Below are 21,356 nucleotides of genomic sequence, written 5' to 3'. Positions count from 1 at the left end.
TCGCCTAGGGTGCCCAGCGGACTTGGCTAAATCTGTCATAAGGGGTACAGCATCTGCTGATGGGGACGCAGTGTTTAATAACTGGAGACCATTAATGAGCTGGAATTTGGTCAGGGTCCTTGTGCTTCTATTTTTTGTAGCTGGAAGGGCAGCCAGAGTTAAAAACTCCACCATGGAGTCTGAGGGACAGTTTGTGAAGATGTGCTGTAAATGTTTAGAGGTATGTGTGTAGGTGCAGTCATTGGTGCTTGGATGCATCTGCGTGTGGGGCAGTGTATTACATTTGGAGGAGAAGTGTAACCATGGCCAAACCTGATTTCACAATCTATATGTTTTAATTATTAGATGGTTTGTGGGGTGATCGTGTGAATAATGGATGTACAGTATGTAGTGGTTTAGAATTGGATACAAACTTGGGTATTATAAAAACAGTTTATTATAAAGATTAAACTATTTTTGTGTACCAAAACAAAGACATTGCATAACATTCATCCAGATATGATATGGAACACATGGGACATATATTTCTATATAAATATAGCTTACAATAGTGTACTTTCATTTAACCACTGGATACTCAATTGAGCATAATTTCATTTTAGTAGCACTAGTAGTACTAATCATGTTTTGTATCCCACTGTACTGGCATGTAATACACTTCCATGGGAACACAGAAATAAAAAAATTTCTTATTACCTTTCTTATCTCGTTGACAAGTTCTAGCTTGAAAAAATAGAGAGATATATAGATGAATATGTGATGGAAACAAAAAGGGTTGGTAACAATCTATTATGCTTAGTTCTAAACATAGACTGCTGCTGATCTGATGCACAGCAGTATCACCTTTTCCAAATCATTTTCTGCTGCATTGGTGACCCTATTCACAAATCTAGAAATAGCTAAACCTTTGAACACTTAACTTCTCAAATGCATTCTATCTAACGTAGGCGCATCAGTGGATGGTTGGGGCCATTCATGGAACTCATTGATGACCCCTACCTATTAGCAAAATCAGCGGTCATGGGCAGTATGTTTTCCTCGTAGAATGACGAGAAACAGAAGTCAGCAGAGAAGTGTTGTTATCTCTGTAGGTCTAAGTTAGTGGAACACAGAAGTCCAATTAGTGTTCCTGCAGCCATCACTATTGTATCAGTTTTTAACACTGCTAATTGAATTCCCCGATTATATTTTTCCTGTATACTTTTATAAGATTTCTCTGGTAGATGAAGCTAAAAATGAAGAATCTAAAGATGATACTATGGGAATGCCATGTGCAAGGATACCTTTGTACAGTATGGCAGGAATAAGGGAATTTGTACTTCTTTCTTTATGTGTAGCAGAGCATTGTGTTTTGACAAAGATTCTTTATTCCGTCCAATCCAGTCCTGCTGGGGTGAAAACAGAAGGGACAATAACACATCCCAACCGAGCGTTAAAGGATGTGCAGACCGATCCTTGCAACACAGATATTAGTTTTTTCCTTTTTGTCTTCCTTGTTTTGTTCTTGACACCCTTAAGTACTTCTTCTCTAAAGAATAAGAGGGAAAAAGTAATCAAATTAGGTCTGGTTGGCAACAACAGAGAGGCAGGGACACCACCAGCACAGATTCTCTAGTGACAGCTGTTGCACACTCTATTAGATGAAGCGCTGGAAAGGATTCTCTAAAGGATGTTTCTCTGCAGGGCTCAGGCAGACCTTAACACGAATGGGATTTGCAAACAGCAGCTTGATAAGATGTTTTCGTGGGTAAGTACAGTGCTTATAGTTACTAACATTAAAGGCCTGCTGATCTAGTGTAGGATTCATATAAAATGTTTGAAAGTTTCCCATATTGTTTATTAAATGTTTATATCTGTGTGTAACAGTTCTGCTAACTCTGTTATGGGATTATAGCTAATAGTCATTTATGTCTTTCGATTTGCCTTTATCGGAGCATCTTAGTTTTAACTATACAGGTTCAGAAGAAAAAGGCAAACTGTAGAATGAATTAGTAGATGAAATTGAATGCCTGCTTGTATGAAGAGTTCTTAAAATATTTTATTTTTGTAAAAAAAAAAAAAAAATAGAGCGTACAGGCCTTATATGCTGCTTTCAGTGTTGTCTATAACGTGTGAGTACAGTAGATAAATTACTTTGGATACAATTTCTTTTCTATTGATAAAAAACTATGTGGTGTCGCCAGGAGACATTGATGACTTTATTAAGCAAAGAGTGCAGAGAAAATCTCACTGCAATGAATGTACACGTCGGATTCTACAGCCAAGCCTGCTCGCATTGGGTTCTGCTTTACTCTTCAAATCTGGGGTTGTGACAGACACGTCATCTCTTGCCACATTGGGATTATTCCCTTGTTCATAGGAACCTAATAGTTTAAGATTGTGTTGGCCACTTCTGAGAGCTATTATGACTTTATAGCTTTATAACTTTTTATTAACTAATAATTTAAAGCAAAATTGTGCTCTGGGAAGGTAACATTTTTCAGTTCAGATAATTTATTATTTGTTACTTTCTGTTTTGTGCCCTTATAGAACTGATAGGTATCATGAGACTTAAGGAACTGTTACCTAACTAATACAGCAAGCTGGTAGGTGGTAAGACCTTAAAAACTATCACAAATAATGATTTCATCTATATTTCAGCATGACCTCTCTTAAATATTAAGCACACATTTTGAGGTTATCTGCGCTGACTTTGATATATTTTACTATTATACTATAATTGTCCCAACTATTAGAAGTTAACACAAATGGCTTTAACTCTGCTATTGATTTATCCCTACTTCTGTAAATGTATAGCACAGATTTCATAACCCAGTTATTTTAGGGATTAGATCAAAGCATTGAGTATCTCCAAGCAATGTCTGTAAGAAAAGTATAATGGTAACTATCTTCTGAAAAGGCATCAGTCCTCCTCTTGGGAAGATATTTACTGCTGCAATATGATCCACACAGACTTTGGAGAATATTCTGTGATTTTTGTCAGATCAATTTGTCCCAGGAAACTGAGCCAACAAATGTACTTTTCATTAATTCTTCAGTGCAGTACTAAACATACAGACTTTAAATATTAACTATAAATTGCACATATGATCTGTATCTCATATAGACTAAGAATATCTGCTTTTACTATTACTATTTTTCTATTATTTTCAATAAAAAGGTTTATGTCATAGTATGGCCATGTTACAAGTTTCCTACTACTGTGAGTGTCCGTATTTCACTAAATATGAGAACAATAACATTCAACTGACTAATCTCTTAGATACTTTATTCAAATATTCTTCTTTTCTTAAGCCAAATGACCCTTCTAACAGATGTATGTTCACATTATTGCACTGGAAAATACAGAGTAGAGCTCTTTAACTAGGCTGGAATAGCCACATTATAAAGTTACTCGAGGTGGCAAAGTTGTGTAAGCGGGCAAAAAATTCTTATAGAACAAACCCAGTACAGGTCCAGAAAGCTCCTCGGGTTTTCCAGATAAAGGGTCTTTCCATAATTTGGATCTCCATAATTTAAGTCTGCTAAAAATCATTTAAATATTAAATAAACCCAATAGGCTTGTTTTACCTCCAATAAGGATTCATTATATCTTAGTTGGGATCAAGTACAAGGTACTGTTTCTGGATAAGGGATCCCATACCCGTACCATAATATTAACAGTCCCATCTTAAAATAACCAGATCTCTGCTGCTCTGACAAAATCAGCATCAGGTTTGGCATTAATGGTAATCATTGCTAAATTTATTAGAGAATGTGCTCCTAGATCAGATTTTTTGTAGTTCAGGTCCTCCTTATCTCACAAGCTTACAGACCTATGAAAACATTGCTGTATCTCCCATATAGCCACTTTTCCAGAATATTTACAACAGCAATAAATCACCATAAATCCTGCCATAACGAAATCTGACCTAGGTTCACCCTAACCGGCCTTAAGATAAGCGTCCCAGACAAGCTCTAGAACCCCTCTAAGGAGACGAGCCCCACAGTTTGGGAACCCCTGGCCTTGGTTAGTTGTTCCCAAACAGTGGGGCAGTATTCACCCCAGGAGCTTGCAAACATGCATGGGGGAACAGCATTTATAGGACAAGGGGGGGGAACACTTTTTGTTTTGCAGTGTGCAGGGGGAGAGACATGCAGTGAATGAGTATGTGCCACAGATTCATTTAATTTTACTCTTTTTATTTCTTTTTAAATTGTGTGCACTAAAAAAAAAAATATATTATACAAATTGTATTATAAATTATTTTATAAAAAGGATTGTTGTTTCAGTGTACAGTGTTAAATTATTCATATCAGAATCACAAATATTAAAACTCAATATCTTGACTCATTAAATTTAAACCAATGTCTTTGTGAGGCCATGTTATTGTGTACATTTCTACAATATTCTCTGCTTATTAAGGCCATTAGAAACCAAATGACAGAAAGAGAAATTGCCCATAATTGTAGTTCTTATCCTTGTGTTAGAATGAATGTACAGCAGTTGAGGGTCAGTGTGACCATGGAAATAATATTCCTCTAACACATGATGAGTCTGTATGCTGGAAATGTGCTTTTTTATTGTGGACTGCTGAAATAAAGGGGTGTGTTTATTAAAAAGTAAGCAGTTTGTCACAGTTATCCAAAGTTTGTCAGTAGAGGACTCCAAAATATACATACGTGAACAGAGTGGCAGATTTATTATCTGGAAAACATGGAGAACTGTCTGCGCACCCACTGATAAATATGCCCCATTGATTTAAGTCATTTATTTCCTGTTATTTTATATAGTGCCAACACATTATACCCAGTGGTTATACGTCAGTCCCTGTCCTAGTGGAGCTTACAATCTAATGTCCCTAACACATTCACACACTAGAGTCAATTTAATCAGCAGCCAATTAAACAGTATGATTTTGGAGTAGTGTAACACTTGTCCCAACCACAAACAATTAATAATGAAGATCATCTTGTGAGTCGCTGTCATTCATTGGTGTAATTAGTACAACATCAGCCATTTAAAAAAAAAAAAGAAAAATGAATCAAGAATAAATGTTCAGAAGCAACTGTCCTCCTAATTTGCAGATGCACAATTGTACAGCATGGTGTAGTGTTTTTTAATATTAACTAAAATGAAATGTGGTGCTGTGTTAAGCTAGGTGCTCCATTTAAACCTGCCTTTATGGGTTTGTAAGAAACCAGTGCAATATGCAATACAAGTACAGATGGGCAATCAGGGTGCAAACCAGGATATCAGGCAACAAAATAAACTAAATATATTAAACGGGTTTATTAACCCATAACAACCAATAAGATATTTGCTTTCAGGCAACTGAAAAGTAAATGCTACCTTCGGATCATTGTTATGTGTTACTGGCCCTGTAATAAGCTTTAAACCTTTGACTACTTTACCCTAAAAATATCAATATTGCCAATGATTGTTACAGCAACAAAATAAAAAAAAAATATTATTCTTAGGAGTGTAGAACAACAGACAAGTAGATGCTATTAAAGGAAGGGTATATCTCTTCCAGAATACTTTATGAGAGCAAATGGGGGGGGGGCTGTGTTTACTGTGGCTGGAAAGGCATTCCAAATGTTGGGATTGGGGAGTGAGTAAAACAGGAAACAAGCAGGTGAGGTATTCTGAGGTATTCAGGCTGCCAATGGATTGCTTTTTTTCTGGTTTCAGAAGAATGAAATTTACTTTGTTTATTTTTCTGGAAAACCCTGCTGTGAATAAAACACATACACATACCTGCTTGAAATTACATTGGGATTTGCACTCCTGCCATATTAGTGAACTCCGAAAGGGGGTAATTTAATACAAGATGCAAGGTTTAATAACATATAGCAAATAATCAACAGGTCAGAATGTAAGCATCTGATTGGCTGCTGTAAGTGAGAAGACCTGGGCAAGGCCTTTAGCGCATAGCTGACTTTTATTTCCTATATCTGCTGCAGTCTATTCTCAGTTCTGAGAGTCTTTTTTTATACAGAAAGAACAGATTCAATAACCTATGTGACTAAAGGATAGGATTTTTTTCAAGGTGAATCAAGTAAAAGATAAGGATGTAGATGAAATCATCTAAACTTATGCAGATCAAAGGTAGGTTTGGTAAATATGCAGTTGCCAAGAGAACAACAACGTATTAGCAGAAGGACTCTGTGTGCATGTAAACCGGTGCCATCTACAGGCTGACCTCCAGCATAACACATGGAAGATATTTCAACATGTGCGCTGGATAAACTGAAAATTATTCACAAAGAAAAATAAAACAAAAAGAAATATATGGAAAGAAATATGAATGGCCTCTATAAAAGAAAAAAAACCCTAAATTAATATAGCTGTTTATCATACTATATCCATGTAACTTGTAACATGTGATTTAAATAACTATGTTTTATTGTAAGAAATAGTCGTGATCATTTTTTCAAAACACAAGCCTCCATTTAATCTCTGGGTTCCATTCAAACCATACTCAAAGTTGCAAATCCTCCGGTCTGAAATGTTTTGCATTCTGTATAGTATGGAGAAGATGAAAGAATGTATGTTTACCTACCCCATATGCCAGCAAAGAACGAATGTGGAAAATACAAAGTATGTTTATTTGTTAAGTACAGTAGAACCCCAGAATTAAGCACAATCAGCAGCATAATGTTTGGAATAGAAAATTTCCTGGGTCCCATGGGGAAGTGGGAGTGATTCAGACCCCCAAACCCTCACTTGTGGATGGTACATGAATGGTAAATAACTGCAGGGATCAGAAAGCATACAGCAGACACCCTGACTGTCCTGGCCCCCTCTCCCCCAGTTGCCCCCTGTGACCTGGGTTATGCTAGTCATGCCACTGCTCACAATGCACACTGGGTATGTACTGTGATCCAAAAGGTTCTGCCAGGAATCTAATCAGTTGCAGCAATTCTGAAAAATCAGTCTGGTTCCCAAGAAATCCAAAGTAGGGGGTCAGGTAAGACTGAGCATTATACATACACATATACCTTAGTTAGTTCCCTTCACAGCTAGCCAGCACAGTAAGACATTCTAGAAGTTTCATTTAGCGAGCAATAATCAAGGTATTTCCCTTGGTTATCTGATGTGTGTGACAATGCTTTAGCTCAGACAAAGGCAGAGCTGATAATTATTGTTTCTCTTACAAGATCTTTACTAGTTCTGCCTTCTGAAAGTTTCTGGCACATTCTATTCCCTTCCTAGATACCAATAAACAGCAGTTTCTCACATTTACAAACCCTTGGCTTTGCCAGTAGTACAGTTATTAAGCTATATCATTGGTCCCACCAGAATAAGTACATACCAATTCTCCAGCACCTGCTTCAGAAAATACAATCTGATGTTTCCCGTGACAGTATTCCTTTAACTACAAACCAGTAAATACTTATTTGCTGGTTGGCTACAAAGATCAATGTCTACAGCATACTGACATTTAGGGGGTCATTTACTAGTGGTCTGGGTTTTTTTTCCAATTCAGATTTTTTTGTGTTAAAAGTAACTTTTTTGAGATTTCCTTTTCGACTGCTAAAAATCCAAATTCAACAATACGCCAGATAAAACTTGTTGAGATTCCCTTACCTTCACTGGAGGATCCTTCTTTGCTTCAAAACTTTAGAGGTTTTCAGACTTTTGACGCTGTTTGCCGAAGTTTCGGTGCGACAATTGAAAAAAGACACTGTTTTGCAACTTTTCTGTGTATTTTTCCCACATTACTTTTTCAGTACAGACTTTTTAGTAAATATCAGACATTCAAGGAATTTAATTTATTGAAATTTGTAAAAGTTAGAGTTTTAGTAAATCTGCTTTTATGTTATGATGAAGTGCCTCTATAAAAGAAAACCCCTGACTGTCGATAAGCTGCACTAAAGCCTAAGGTGACTTTTTGTACAAATATGTGTTAATTAATTAAGTGTCACTGAGCAATAATTAAAGATTCCATTTCTTATTTTGCTAATATAATAAGGTAGAAGACAGGATAAAGGCCCAGTTATGCCTTGGATTGGCCTGTGCCAGCGTTTGTTTGATTTCGTACTCTGCTGCCTTTTCACATGGTGCAAGCCTGTCTGCCTGCTCTGATATGAGACCCAAGCACATCCGAGCTCAGCCACAAAACCCCAAGAAAAACTACATCGCCATCCGCACCAACCGCACCTCCTATCTGCCCGGGGACACTGTACCAGGTAAATCATTCTCAAGTAGAATCTGAACATGGAGACTAAAGGGCATATTTTCTCCTTCTCTAAGTTCCCATCAATAGAGCAGATGTATTTTCAGATATTTACTTAAAATTGTTCTTAATCAATTGTGGGCAAAATGTGCCAAAATTTTGCTTACATAATAATTTTTCTGAAAATATTCTCCTACATAATTGTTGTGGGCAAAATATGCTGGTGAATTTATGCCATAAACCAATGACATGTGTAGGGTTGCCCCCTGTCCAGTTTTGGCCTGGTCAGCCCAGTTTTCGGAAGGGCTGTCTGGGTCAAAACCGCCAGCCCAGTTTTCCCAATTTTCCCACAGAAAGGTGGCAACCCTCCATATGTGAGATGTTAGCATGGAGTATATGATATAAATAATAAGGTGCAAAAGTGGTGCTTTGCCAGCCTGGACCAGGTAAAATTGCTTCTCACAAAAATTTATGGTGGAGATCTTGGTAAGTTGGTGAATACTGACATTTCATATTGGCAAGATTTTGTCTAGCAAAAAGGTACAAATGTGCACTAATGCAAATTTAGTATGCCAAAATTTGTTTTACATGCTTTTTAGTACATTTCTGATTTTTGGTAAAAATACACTAAATTTCCATCCTTTTGTAAATATGCCCCTTACTCAGAAATATGACATTGAAAGCAAGAAGTAGAAAAGGTGTATGTACAGCAGCATTAAAGAATCTGTATGAATATTGTATATAACCATTTATTGTACGGCCTTGCAGAATATACCTTAATAATAATAATCTCTGTATTATCTATATAAATAGCTCCTTGCCTTGGCATACATGCACAGATGGTGGGCAGTATGGCAGAGTATATTTTTTTTGGCTGTATTTCATAAATCCAGCTGATTTCAGGCATCTGCAACATCTGCAATTCAACAGTCTAAGCTTCATTAACATGGTATATTTCCTTGACTTTTATAAGGGTGCTCCTAGCCTTAGGGCACAGCACATCTTACTGGGGCCTTAGGCTTCAACTACAACTTTACCAGAAATGTTTTATCATGATATAACTTTTCTGTAATAATACAGATCTTTCATCCACTTCAACCAAATAACACTGAAATTACTTTGCCATCTCAGACCTGTCAAAATCCCATTTCCCTTATGGATGATGAAGAAGTTCTGTTTGTCAAAAAGAGAGAAGTCATCTTTATCTAAATAATGGGGTTTCAGACACATTTTACTGGTTCACTGGCAGTTCTATTTCTATTTGGACAGCTGCATATCTTCCCTTTGAATTTTCCAAAAACTTTTTTAAGCTTTATAGATATGCTTTAGCAGCTTTGACAGAAAGTGCTGATGTGTCATTAAGCAGTTAGATTACTGCTTTGCCACAAGTGTGTGATTCCTGTCTCTATGTTTAAGCTCTATATATCAGTTGAAAAGCCTAGAAGGGATTCTGCATCCATGCAAAAACAAAGGGAAATGAATGTCCTCTCAAATATGGCGTTGCTGTGCTATTTACTGTAGCTGAATGTTGAGTAAGGATTTGAGACCACAATGAGGAGCAAGAGTAGGGCACACAGTCCATACTTACAGCTATATATAGTAGATGCTTACACAGTTAAAGTAGAAGAATGGCTGCCACCCTTCATGAATATAATTTCACTGTAACACACATACTCACATATATATATACTTTTTTATGCAGTAGTACAGCACCCTGCTATAGAGCAACACGTGGTGCACGTCCCCAACAGGTTCTGATATACAAATAAGTTCAAAAATGGACAGCACACACCTTAAAGTGCAAAACATGTATTAAAAAATCATATTCATACTGTACACAAAAAGCGACATTTCGAGCCCGGCCGGGCTCTTCCTCAAGGCTTGTGGGCAGTAACTCCAATATATCATTTTGTTTAACAGCTGAAGTTACACTTCCCATTGACTTCAATAACATTCCAGAAAGTTTTTGAAGGTGAGATTTTTGACATGATAAACTGAGGCACACAAATTGTGGAACAATACACACACTGTTTTTTGCCCCATTTGCACAAAGCGCAGGGAAATCACGTCCCCAAATATAGATAAATCTGCCTCTAAATGTTTATTTTTGTTATGCACTGCAGCCTTTTCCAGCCTTACCTTATAGTGCCCATACACTATAAGATCCGCTCGCTTGGCGATGTCGCCAAGCGAGCGGATCTTCACCCGATATCCCCACCTATGGGTGGGCGATATCGGGTAGCAAGAAACTTTAAAAAAAAATAATCAGATCGTTTGGCCCCAGGGATTACATTTGTGGTTATGGGGCAGACGGTTCGGGGACCGCATCAACAGGCTGATGCGGTCCCCGATCCGACTGGATTTTCTAACCTGGCCGAACGATATCTGGCCAATTTCAGGCCAGATATCGGTCGGCCAGGCTGCTCTGTTCTGCCCATACACGGGCCGATTAGCTGCCGAATCGGTCCAAGGGACCGATATCGGCAGCTATAGTCGGCCCGTGTATGGGGACCTTTAGGCATATAGCCATCTGCAAGGCTCAGCCAACCGCTGGTTAATATAAATGTGGGACAATGATTTTCCAACTGTTAATTTATTCATAGTTTTCAAGCAAAAAAAAATCCATTCATTAACAAAATGCTCTCTGTCAAATTTAAAACATGCTGCATTTTAGTTTCCCTTAAATTGAAAAATTCTCCTACAGGTATGGGACCTGTTATCCAGAATGCTTGGGACCTGGGGTTTTCGAGATAAGGGATCTTTCCGTAATTTGGATCTCCATAACTTAAGTCTGCTAAAAAATCATTTAAATATTGAATAAACCCAATAGGCTTGTTTTACCCCCAATAAGAATTAATTATATCTAAAGGTGCCCATACACTATAAGATCCGCTCGCTTGGCAATGTCGCCAAGTGAGCGGATCTTCACCCGATATCCCCACCTACGGGTGGGCGATATCGGGTAGCAAGTAACTTATAACCATAACCATCTGTGGTTATGGGGCAGTCGGTTTGGGGACCGCATCAATGAGCCGATGCGGTCCCCGATCCGACCGGATTTTCTAACCTGGCCGATCGAGATCTGGCCAATTTCAGGCCAGATATCGGTGGGCCAGGCCGCTCTGTTCTTCCCATACACGGGCCGATTAGCTGCCGAATCGGTCCAAGGGACCGATATCGGCAGCTATAGTCGGCCTGTGTATGGGGACCTTTAGTTGGGATCAAGTACAAGGTACTGTTTTATTATTACAGAGAAAAGAGAAATAATTTTCAAAGAATAGAATTATTTGCTTATAATGGAGTCTATTGGAGATGGCCATTCCGTAATTCGGAACTTTCTGGATGACGGGTTTCCAGATAACGGATTCCATACCTGTACAATGTTTAGAGAGTTTACTGATGGTCAACAAATAAAATAAAAAATAAAATAAAATTATTTTATAGTGTAAGTGAAGTTTATTTTACCTGACAAACACAATAGAAAACAATTTGGAATTATTTCTTAGGGTGACAGGTCCCATTCAAATAGTTACTGAGCTAGTAACTAAGCTATCTTTATGATAGGATGCTTGGAGTAACAGACAATGACCCTGATATAAACCAAAAAAAATCATTAGAGGAAGAAGTGACGGTGATCCAGAATATGTGTTATTTCAATACAAATAAAACCAGTTTCAGGACAAAATAATCAGTACAGATTTGGGATTTTTTTGAAAGCATTAGATACCAAACCTAGCTTCCAATACTTCTCACAAAAAAACACTCTCCTTCAAAATATAGTTGCCGATAAAGGTGAAATATTCAACATAATGATTTAATGGAAAACTTCTTACTTTCAGGTATTTGGATAGCAGATCTATTATCCTGGCCGGGATATTGTGCACGGGCTGTTAAATCATTGGCATTAATGCAAACTGACACCTCAGCCAATTAACACTTCTACTGATTTTTTTTATAGTTTCTGTGCTTGTTATATATTTCAATTGAATTATTTAGATGATAAACATTTTTTCTCACTTAGATGATAGTGAGAAATTAAAGGGATTCTGTCATGATTTTATGGTGTACTTTTTATTTCTAAATTACACTGTTTCCATAGCAAATAATTCACTTGACCATTTAAAATTTTATTCTTGAACCAACAAATGTATTTTTTTAGCTGTAATATTGGTGTGTAGACGCCATCTCAGTGCATTGTGCCTGAGTCTGAGCTTTCAGAAAGAGCCAGCGCTACACATTAGAACTGCTTTCAGATAAACTACTGTTTCTCCTACTCCCATGTAACTGGAGGAGTCCCAAGCTGGACTTGGATTTCTTAATATTGAGTGCTATTCTGATACCTACTGGGAGCTGCTGTCTTGCTCCCTTCCCATTGTTCTGCTGATTGGCTGTGGGGGGGGGAAATATCACTCCAACTTGCAGCTCAGCAGTAAAGTGTGACTGAAGTTTATCAGAGTACAGGTCATGTGGCTGGGGCACCTTGGTAAGTGAAGAATATGGCTAGCCAATGTGAAGTTTCAAAATTAAATATAAAAAAAATTGAAATGTTTACATTTTTGAAAAATGGATTTCAGTGCAGGATTCTGCTTTGAATACTTAGAGGCCCTATGTATTTTGCCACTTTTCAGTGTTTTCTATAGGGCGGGTGCCAGAGTTAACCCCAAAACTTCTGGTCAGTTTCTGGATACCATTGGGAAATTCCTTGGATGAGGTTGTTTAATATTATTTATTCCAGCAGGTTTCTTAAAATTTGATTCAAAGTTTAAGCCGCAATTTGAGAAATTTGTTGCAAAACACATGATCAATTTAATTTTTTTAAAAGTTGCAGCAAGATAATGTTATCACATTTTTTTAGCTGCAGATTTTGGAGATTTACTAGTTTCAAACTAAGAAAAAATATAACTCTTAACACCTATAACCTGGCTAGTGGCTAAAGAAGTCAGTGGTTACTGTTCCTTCAGCATTGAAAGTTATTGATTGCAGGTTTTTGTTTTTTATCATCATGACAAAAGTCATTGCATCCTGAGCTTTCTATTTGGGACAGACACACAATCACATATTTGTTAGTAAACAAATTAAAAGTTTAAGATAGAAAAGAAATAATATTACAACCAGTGTTGCTTCCTTAAGCCAGCATTGCCGGTATATTCACTTTCCTGTTTGTTCTCATACAGTGACCATCAGAAGTTCAAGGGATTTCATGGGTTTTCTTCTCCAAGCCCGAAGAATATCTAATGACCAAGTTGCTGGGTCCTTTGTATTTATTCCACCTGGCGCCAAACTTCTCCATTGCTTTGAAGATGGAGATACAGTCACCCACTCAGACAAATCCTTAAAGAGAAATCTGTCTTTTGTGTGGAAGTCACCAGACCAACCAGTTGGAGACATCAGGTTCTTGTGAGTGCAAACCCAATAAATAAGAACCACTAATCATTAAAGCAAGCATCACTATGGTTTTAAAGATGTACTAAATGCATTTTTTAGATACCGGTAAATCTATAGATGGCAAAAATCAACATGAATAAAAATGTTTTACCTGCATTTTCAACAAAATAATTTACACTATGCTCTTGTGCCTACTTCTGCTGATCAGTGCTAGTGCTGTGACCCAGATTGGAACAGGACACTCTGTTATAGGGAAGCCCTGTGCCCAACACCTGCCTTGATCAGCCAGTAAATACAAGGCTCCTTTTCCCTTAGGCACTCATTGTTGAGCCATTTAAATCACACACAGTTAATGTGCATGTAAGTGTGTGTTGCCCTTTCTATGCAATTCATCCAATTGGTTAAAGCAAGTACAACTGCTGCACTATTCTACCTTTCTCGACTAGATAGGTCCTCTGCGCCCAGCCTTCCAGGCCTCATGCATCAAACCCCCAGCAATAGAGCCGCACTCTCAGCCAATGTCCAATCGAAATATATATAGGGGGGAGCACGAGACAAAATGCAAAATTGCTGCAAAAAAAGTGCTTTTATTTTTATGCCATGGCATAGCATGTATATATATTTTTCGATTTGACTATTCTACCTTTGATATTCACTATACTTGACACCAAAACTACACTGAAATAGTGCTTATATTTGGTAACTACAGGTCTATTCTATGTGTGCTTTGGTTCTATTATTTTATTTCATTTGGTATTGAAAGCAATATGGCTATTTTTGCCAATAAAACAAAACCTTATAGAACAAACTGACAGTTTCAACTAAATGGCAATCACAGAGATATGTAATTTAAAACATCTATAAATGTAAACTTGGTTCCTAAATAACAATCATGTTTCTTTTTTCTTGTGACACAGTTTGTCAGTAGTGCAGTCATACTTTGTATACTGGTCTCGGATTGAATCTGCCATAGTATCAAGTAAAATTCTAAACAATACACATGCTTCTTCTCATGTGGGGACATCTAAAACTGTACCGACTGCTGATTCTGCGCAGAGCTGGAAACCAGAGCAGTCCAGCGTGTACCTTTTATCTGTATCTGGTAAGTGCACAGCCTCTTGTAATGTAGGCTTTACTTACCTGCTGGTCCAAGAGTCTTTTATCTGTGGTTTTCCAGCTGTAGTTGTGAGAAACTCATACCACCCAGTGCTTCTGCTGTGAGTAATGCACCTCTAGAATTTTTTTTACATTCCTGTGACAGCCTGCTTATTTATCAAATGTGCAAGATATGCAGAAAATATACTTTCTTTGCAACAGGTTTAACTAACGTCACTGCAGCCAATACCATTGCTCTAACATCTGTCAGCACTGCTGGTACTAAACCATCAACAAATGCATCCAAATCATATAAACCAATGATGTCAGTTGGAACAACTCCCAAGCCAGTCGTTCCTTCACTAAATAAAAGTAACATCATTGCCACAATGCAGCCATCACATGGGCAGATCAATGGGACGTCTGATCAACCAACTCACAGGTCTGTATGATAAGAAGACATTTGCATGCCATGTACCCTGAATGTTCTTACAATACATGATCCATCTATTAACTAAATCTACATGAAATACTGAAATCGCTTTGTTCAACCAGAGTAGCAATTCTAACCAAATCCCTTGTACAGTATAACGGGTTTTCCTTTAAATCTTTTGATCTTTCCCACCCCACTACTGTATATACTGTACCTAAACACGCTCAAGAACAGTCATTTGCACCTCCTATTTTAACTTTTACTTTCTTGTTTGTATCCATTATAAAAAAAACTGTAATATTCTGCATTTTATTTTGTTTGTCACAGAGAGAAAAGCACACATGGAGGAAATGTAACACTGTGCCTTTCCTGTCAAGAGAAAAGTGAGGTAAAAATATCTGCAAAACCAAGGAAACTAATAAGAGGTTTGGTGCTGTTGGAGATACTGGCAATCAGGCCCTTACTGGGAGTCAAAATAGGCCCTGGCATTTCAAGTACACAGAAGCCCAGACAGCCCCCCCCCCCTACCAGCCCACTAAATAGTGACTGTCTATGGTATCTTACTGCAGCCCCTCTGGCATTTGCCAGAATCTACAGATTGCCAGTCCGGCCAGGCTGGCAATAACAACTTCCTCTTGATAGTCATAAGCACTGTCCACTTTAGTTGCATTGTGAATCTTTTGTACTTCTAATATATTGGTATTGTGTAAGTACATTTTATATATATATATATATATATATATATATATATATATATATATATATATATATATATATATATATATATATATACAGTGGCTTGCAAAAGTATTCGGCCCCCTTGAACTTTTCCACATTTTGTCACATTACAGCCACAAACATGAATCAATTTTATTGGAATTCCACGTGAAAGACCAATACAAAGTGGTGTACACGTGAGAAGTGGAACGAAAATCATACATGATTCCAAACATTTTTTACAAATAAATAACTGCAAAGTGGGGTGTGCGTAGTTATTCAGCCCCCTTTGGTCTGAGTGCAGTCAGTTGCCCATAGACATTGCCTGATGAGTGCTAATGACTAAATAGAGTGCCCCTGTGTGTAATCTAATGTCAGTACAAATACAGCTGCTCTGTGACGGCCTCAGAGGTTGTCTAAGAGAATATTGGGAGCAACAACACCATGAAGTCCAAACAACACACCAGACAGGATGGAGAAATTTAAAGCACGCTTAGGCTACAAAAAGATTTCCAATGGAAAATGGAAGTAGTATGGCACAACTGTAAACCTACCAAGACAAGGCCATCCCCCTAAACTCACAGGCCGAACAAGGAGAGCGCTGATCAGAAATGCAGCAAAGAGGCCCACGGTGACTCTGGACGAGCTGCAGAGATCTACAGCTCAGGTGGGGGAATCTGTCCATAGGACAACTATTAGTCGTGCACCGCAAGTTGGCCTTCATGGAAGAGTGGCAAGAAGAAAACCAGAAAAACAGAAAACCATAAGAAGTCCCATTTGCAGTTTGCCACAAGCCATGTGGGGGACACAGCAAACATGTGGACGAAGGTGCTCTGGTCAGATGAGACCAAAATGGAACTTTTTGGCCAAAATGCAAAACGCTATGTGTGGCGGAAAACTAACACTGCACATCACTCTGAACACACCATCCCCACTGTCAAATATGGTGGTGGCAGCATCATGCTCTGGGGGTGCTTCTCTTCAGCAGGGACAGGGAAGCTGGTCAGAGTTGATGGGAAGATGGATGGAGCCAAATACAGGGCAATCTTGGAAGAAAACCTCTTGGAGTCTGCAAAAGACTTGAGACTGGGGCGGAGGTTCCCCTTCCAGCAGGACAACGACCCTAAACATAAAGCCAGGGCAACAATGGAATGGTTTAAAACAAAACATATCCATGTGTTAGAATGGCCCAGTCAAAGTCCAGATCTAAATCCAATCGAGAATCTGTGGCAAGATCTGAAAACTGCTGTTCACAAATGCTGTCCATCTAATCTGACTGAGCTGGAGCTGTTTTGCAAAGAAGAATGGGCAAGGATTTCAGTCTGTAGATGTGCAAAGCTGGTAGAGACATACCCTAAAAGCCTGGCAGCTGTAATTGCAGCAAAAGGGGGTTCTACAAAGTATTGACTCAGGGGGCTGAATAATTACGCACACCCCACTTTGCAGTTATTTATTTGTAAAAAATGTTTGGAATCATGTATGATTTTCATTCCACTTCTCACGTGTACACCACTTTGTATTGGTCTTTCACGTGGAATTCCAATAAAATTGATTCATGTTTGTGGCTGTAATGTGACAAAATGTGGAAAAGTTCAAGGGGGCCGAATACTTTTACAAGCCACTGTGTATATATATATATATATATATATATATATATATACAGTATATATACAAACGTGAAACTTGTATAAGTGCGATAGAAATTTGTAACTGTAATTATGTACAAATATGTTAGTAGTCTCTTGTACACAGCACTTAGCAGCAGGGCTGACAATTTTCCTGAACAAGTCTCCCAATTTTCCCACCCTCCCCCACGGTCCTCTGAAAGTTATTAAATTCCCCTGGTTTGGCAGTGTGCATTCAGTGATATAATTGCGCATTGCATGCATGTGTGCTGACGTCACAGGAAGATTCCCCTTGACCCACATTCCCCCAGCGCCACCTGGTGCTCACTGATAGGGACTTGCCAGGTCCTCACAGCAATTTTCTTTTGCAAAACTCCCAGGCACTCAGGATACATTAAAACTCCTTTAATCTCATATTGCACAGACTGATATATTATTATAGTACAGTACACGTTTCTCAAATCAAATATAAACAAATTACATACCCAACATCCCTTAAAACACAAAAGTCCTGTCTCCTCCCACATGACCAAAGCACCCAAAGGCAAAGAAGTATTTCATCCCTGTGTTTTTTTGGTATTTAATGTGTATATCCAAAAGCTTAAAGGAGGCATTTTCCCTATCCCCACCTTGCTTTACTCTAGGCACCTGATCTATAGCCATGTTTGCAGATCACAAATCTCATGTTACATTTCTGCACAACGTACGGCTAATGGGTGTCTCCTATTAACTTCCCTTTAAGAAAATGTTCAGTTGTAGTTTGAAACTGGGACCTGTGTTCCCCAAATCGTACCTTAAACATCTGATTTGTTTTACCTATATAGTATAGGTCACTAGCAAGGTATTTATTGACCATGGGCAGCAGATAAATGGAATAAGACAGAATGTATGTATGTATGTATGTATAACTTTATTTATAAAGCGCCACAAGGGTATGCAGCGCTGTACAGTATTACAGAATACAAAATTACACACAGGGAGGACAAGTGATATAATAAATAAATACAATAAATACATATATATATATATATAAGTGCCATGTGGTATGAGACACAGTAGGAAGGAGGTCCCTGCCCCGTAGAGCTTACAATCTGAGTGCAGTCACCTAGAATGCAGGAAATGTATTGATGAAGGAATAGAGGGCCAAGAGAGAGTTAAGGGAAACGGTTGGTAAGCATTTACAGTGAGAATGGATCATTACTGTACGTTTGGTCTAAGAGACTAATAAAAAAAGAACCATTAGCTTTTCCTGTCCTCCATACTCAAGTACTAATAACACTTTGTGCAGGCATTTGGCTGTAGTAAGCTTTTTAGACATATGCTCTTCTTAATGCCCACATAACATTATTCAAGTGCCAACTTCAAGTTTAATGTGAAAGGATTGTAGTAGTTTCACTTCTTCATAGCCCACTTTGTAGTCTGCACACAGAAACATATAGAAAGTGGGAACAAAGACATACAGTGGCCCTGTGGGGACAATCTTCTATACTGGGATAAAACTAAAAAAAGGTGGATGGCTTGAGCAGCCGCACACAAAAGCTCCATTATGCTGGGGGGAAATGAAGTGGCGGGATGTCATCACTGCATTCCACCTCGAGGTCTTCAGAAACTTTAAAGTGATCTACTGGTAGACCATGATCTACCTTTTGGGCACCCCTGTCCTAGGAGCTACTGGGATGGAGTACTGCAGAACCAGGGTCATTTTGACTTTACCAATGAAATAGCCTGTGCATATAAAGCGTTTAAAGTAAAATTCAAGGTAAAGGTTTAAATAGCAAGAAATAGCAAAAGTGACAATTTCTGTATCAGCTTCAATATTTTTGTATCTTAGCCCTCCTTTAAATATGAAATGCTGCCAAAGAAGTACTTACAGGTTGCAGAAAACTTTTGCAGTGTAAATGTACCCAGCAGAATATGCTAGCAATCCAATGTATTTTTCATTATAGGTTTCCTCAGGATTTGCGCTGTCACCACCCAGGCCAACGTTTCCTCCAGATATGAAGCCATGGCTAACTGGGCAAACCTTCACCACTGGCCAAGCACTGCAGGATCCTCCAAAGCAGGATTTGCAGCAGGTACTGACCGACGCTCCTTCCACGGCAGCAAATGAAGATCAAACAGCAACTAAAGGGCTCTCTCCAAACTTTTTGCAACAGCCAGCTGATATTGCATCTGATCGGAACATTCATATTGAAGCAGAGGCTACATTGGCATGGGAGACCAGGCCTGTGAATGAGGTTGTTGGGAAAGGAGGAGAAGAGAACAGGGGCATGCAGCTTGCCATGACACAGCTGGGCATACTTTTAGGCTGTTCTGCAGTTCTTGGCATGGCCCTTGCTGCCGGCCTACGCTGTATCCATGCGCAGTATTGCCATAAGAGGACAGAGGTGTCCTTCAACGAGCCAGATAATAATATCATTACTGTGACAGAGAATGGCGAAATGATGCAGTTTAGGAAGATCAGAGAAAACAGCTTTGTGCTTGTGCAGGCAGAATACAACTGGATTACTCCAGCAGCTGGTGGGAAGACACAGTAGCACTCATTCATCTCTGTGCCATTTTATATACAGTATAAAAAAAATATATATATATGTATAGCTTTAGTAAACAGTAAAGTTGGTTCTTAACCCATGAGTTATGGAGGGTTGGGGTCTGCTACAATACATACATCATATAACAAATTAACTAGTTGTATCCCTCCACTCTTGGATACCTATGGAGTCACAAAGAACAAGGAAATAGCACAACTAGGTATTTAGGACACTATTTAGGACACTAGATTGTCTATATACTTTTCATTTTTCAAATACTTTCAAACCTTATGCAGTAAAGGGTTAAATTAATTATCTTCTAATGCCCCACAAAGCCATGGAGTGCACTTATGATATAGAACCTGAAAGAACAAATAATAATATTTGCCTTTGTTTTAGCCTTCAACATTTTAGTGTAGGTTTATTGACTTTTTTTTCTCATAACTATCCCAGTGATAGGAGTTTATTACTGTTCTTTCTTCTCCTTTGCTATTATTATAGCTAGAACCAAAGGCTGCTTTTGTTCTATGGAGATGGGGGATCCCTGCTGCTGAGCTTTTCTTTCTCTTACCAAAAATCCAGCCAGGGCCGGAACTAGGGGTAGGCAGAAGAGGAGCCTTCCTAGGACATCGCTCTGGGGGAGCTGGTTGGGGCTGACCAGGTTGCCTAGGGTGTCTGGTCGGCTTTTCCCGGCACTGCATGTGGGTTTAACCTTGGCGTCGTATGTTGGCTTGGCAACTTCTTAACAAAGCAGCTACACAGATTAAATAACTGATACAATATGGAAGCTGAAGCAGTGAATGTTGATTAATCAGTCCCATCTTTTGTGCATGTTTGGAGCAAATTTGAGCAGTTACACTTCCTTTTACTTATACTTTGGAATGCTCAAAACAAAACCCTTTGTAACTAGCAAGCTTGCTTATCCAGGCAACATAAAATGGTTATGTTTAGATAGAAAGGCAGCTTAAATTGACACAGAATTTACTGTACATGTTTAAAATGTTATCTCATAGAATTGTGTGTGTTGTAGATATGTAATATGTAACAGTTGAACTTAGTTTAATGTTGTTTCTCTTGCCATTTCCCTGTTAATAATGCATATACTGAATGTACTTACCAATGACTGGTTTCAGTGTTGCAGAACTTCTGTGTATCTTTTTGGTCTAAGCCAATAAATGTGCATTTTCGACCTGTCAATTACTAGTGAATGGCACTTCAGTTAGACTGTTTATATATGTATACATGGTTACATAGTTAACCCTTCCAAGCAAACCCAGCACCCCACATAGACCCATACTGACCTATCTATACACTCACATACAGACCCATACTGACCTATCTATACACTCACATACAGACCCATACTGACCTATCTATCCACTCACATACAGACCCATACTGACCTATC

The 21,356-nt window shown here is 38.5% G+C and overlaps 1 protein-coding gene across 1 annotated transcript; it reads left to right on the top strand.

Annotated features, from left to right (window-relative positions):
• The first annotated feature begins 1,642 nt into the window (after positions 1–1,642).
• On the top strand, positions 1,643–21,145 carry reeld1 (reeler domain containing 1). The gene is made up of 7 exons (XM_031895506.1): positions 1,643–1,747; positions 7,959–8,175; positions 13,337–13,559; positions 14,465–14,649; positions 14,865–15,084; positions 15,403–15,463; positions 19,364–21,145. Exons 1-7 carry the CDS (start codon positions 1,670–1,672, stop codon positions 19,952–19,954), a joined length of 1,575 nt encoding a protein of 524 aa, XP_031751366.1. The 5' UTR covers positions 1,643–1,669; the 3' UTR covers positions 19,955–21,145.
• Positions 21,146–21,356: the final 211 nt, after the last annotated feature.

The sequence above is a fragment of the Xenopus tropicalis genome, chromosome 1, assembly GCF_000004195.4.
Source record: "Xenopus tropicalis strain Nigerian chromosome 1, UCB_Xtro_10.0, whole genome shotgun sequence".
Classification (NCBI taxonomy): domain Eukaryota; kingdom Metazoa; phylum Chordata; class Amphibia; order Anura; family Pipidae; genus Xenopus; species Xenopus tropicalis.
This window is presented reverse-complemented; position numbering and strand designations above follow the sequence as displayed.